This window comes from Penaeus monodon, chromosome 28, assembly GCF_015228065.2.
Source record: "Penaeus monodon isolate SGIC_2016 chromosome 28, NSTDA_Pmon_1, whole genome shotgun sequence".
Lineage (NCBI taxonomy): Eukaryota > Metazoa > Arthropoda > Malacostraca > Decapoda > Penaeidae > Penaeus > Penaeus monodon.
The window spans coordinates 31,286,473-31,288,622 of record NC_051413.1 but is presented as its reverse complement, the minus strand read 5'-3'; the positions used below and the strand labels follow the sequence as shown (position 1 = coordinate 31,288,622).

Below are 2,150 nucleotides of genomic sequence, written 5' to 3'. Positions count from 1 at the left end.
ACAAAAGTACAGTGGATTGTGCTTATGTGCATATACCCAGAGCTATTTGTTAAAAATCAGAAGCTTAAAAAAAAGAGTATGCAGGTTCCAGTACTAGGGGCCATGATAATATACATATGTATGTCTTTATACATGATGTTCACTACTTACAGCAGATTCATTTTGTAAGTTCCTGTCAGCTGCACTCACAGCAGTGGGTCTGTTCACCTGCACTGTCTGTTGATAGAAGTATAACTTCAACAAATGCATTAAAATGCCAAATATACATATAAATACAGGTTAAGGTCTAAACTATATATATGTGCCTACTTTCTAATGCATTTAGACTGGAACATTAGAATAATTAAAAACATTTACTAAGAGTTTTTGCGAGCTAAAACTCATCTACAAATCTGTTTTACATCCCAGCTATACCACAGAAACTTCAGAATAAAATCAATCAATTGAAAGAAAAGGAGGACCTTAAAAATAATATTTTTCAAATACTAACTTGGTAATAAGCAAAAATCTATATTTATCTTGTATGTATTAATCCTAAATCTGAAAATAAACTTATCAACAAAAGTAATAATAACCTGCTCTGAAGTGTCTCTTAACTGTTCCCTTAGCTTGATGGCTGTGGTCAGGGAACTGTGGAAAGGCCCAACCACCCTTGACGAACTTTCCACAGTCAGGAGAGTTGTGTCCTCATTAGAACTGAAACTCTGATCCCTCTGGTCAGTCAGTGTTGTCACTGGCTTCCTGACACTGTAGAGCTGGAGGAGCTTCGACTGTTCTGTCTCCATGAGGCTCTCTTCGGCATTTCTTCTGTTAACCTTCTTGGAATCGTGAGGGAAAGCCTGTGGTTTGGCAAATTTTTTAAGAGGGTTCTGTTGCATTCCTCTCATGGCCTCCTGTGCAGAATGCTCTGGCGCCTGAAGCATTTTCCACTTTTGCCTCACACCAGATCCTGCTCCCTCCTGCTTTCTAGCTCTGTCATTCATTTTTCCCATTGGATGGATCACAGATAATGTGCTGTTGTCTCCCACAATGCTTGAGAGTTCCACTGTGCTGTTTCTTGCTATCATGCTACTCCACTTGAGCTGCATGGAATCAGAGGCCTTAAGACCCACATGTTTATGTCTCCTTGACAAGCTCTTTCGTTTTTTCTTAACGGGGTCAATACCAGCTATAATACTCTCCTCTTGCTTTGAATGCCACATTCTCTTCTGCCATAAATTTCCAGATATGTTGCCCAGGATACTCCCAGTTCTCTGTCTCTCATTCCTTGTATTTTCTGGAATGTTCGTCACACCCTCTGGTGGTAAATCTTGGGAGCAAATCTCCTTTTCACTGTTCATCTTGTACTTGAAAACAATTCGGCCATTACTTAGCAACACTCTACGAATTTTGGGCTTCTGTTTCTTGAAGTCCAGATGAGGTTCAGTTTCGCTATCTGTAGAAGCAGATGTCAGATTTGGAATATTTTCAGAATTTACAGGAAGAGGATTATTTTCTTTGTCACTGCTGGCTAAATCTTGATATGCATCAACATTTTCTCTACTGGAATTCTTATCATTCCTTTTTTCTGAAGATACTTCACTGACTGCTTGCATGTCTTCTTTTAATGGCTGTAAGGATTCAGGCACACTAGGCACCATTGCAAGTTCTTGCTCTTTATTTTTAATTTTTTTTTCTAACCTTTCTTCCTCTGAAGGGAATATGTTTTCCAAACTAATTCTCAACTGTCTGGTCACTTGGTCCGAAATAGACCTTTTTCTAGTTTTGATGTCTGTTTCTGGTACTGTAGAGGAAGTCACAACATGAGATTTTGATTTTGGTCTACCCCTCCTTCTTTTCTTGTGATCTTCTGAAGGATGGCTGAGTATTTTTCCCAATGGTGTCAAGAGAGGGACGAGTTGTCTCCCCCTGCTCAGAAGGCGACCCATGTTGCTCAGGTGTCTCCTGGCACTTCTCTCTAAGTTGACTGGATAAAGCAGATATCCTCCTCGACTTCCTTCGCTCTTGTGGCAAATTATCTACCCTCTCTTCACCTGAGGATTTTTCCTTTAAAGTATTTTGTACATTTCTTCTACGTGTTCTTCCACCTGAGTGAGCATCCGAAGTCTTGGGATCACATATGTCGCGTTCAGTCACCTTTGCTGCCGGCA

General features: G+C 40.1%; 2 protein-coding genes across 2 annotated transcripts in view; both read right to left on the bottom strand.

Moving 5' to 3' along the window:
* The window catches only part of LOC119591494, a 5,542-nt gene extending 3,818 nt beyond the window's left edge, over positions 1-1,724 (bottom strand). The window contains exons 1-2 of the mRNA XM_037940239.1: positions 576-1,724; positions 151-216 (exon numbers count right to left, since the gene is read on the bottom strand). Of these exons, the coding sequence (XP_037796167.1) occupies positions 151-216; positions 576-1,640 (1,131 nt within the window). The 5' untranslated portion in view covers positions 1,641-1,724. The remainder of the gene's footprint in view (positions 1-150; positions 217-575) is intronic.
* The window catches only part of LOC119591495, a gene marked incomplete in the record, with an annotated part of 9,570 nt that continues 7,995 nt past the window's right edge, over positions 576-2,150 (bottom strand). The window contains 1 exon segment of the mRNA XM_037940241.1: positions 576-2,150. Within this exon segment, the coding sequence (XP_037796169.1) occupies positions 1,822-2,150 (329 nt within the window).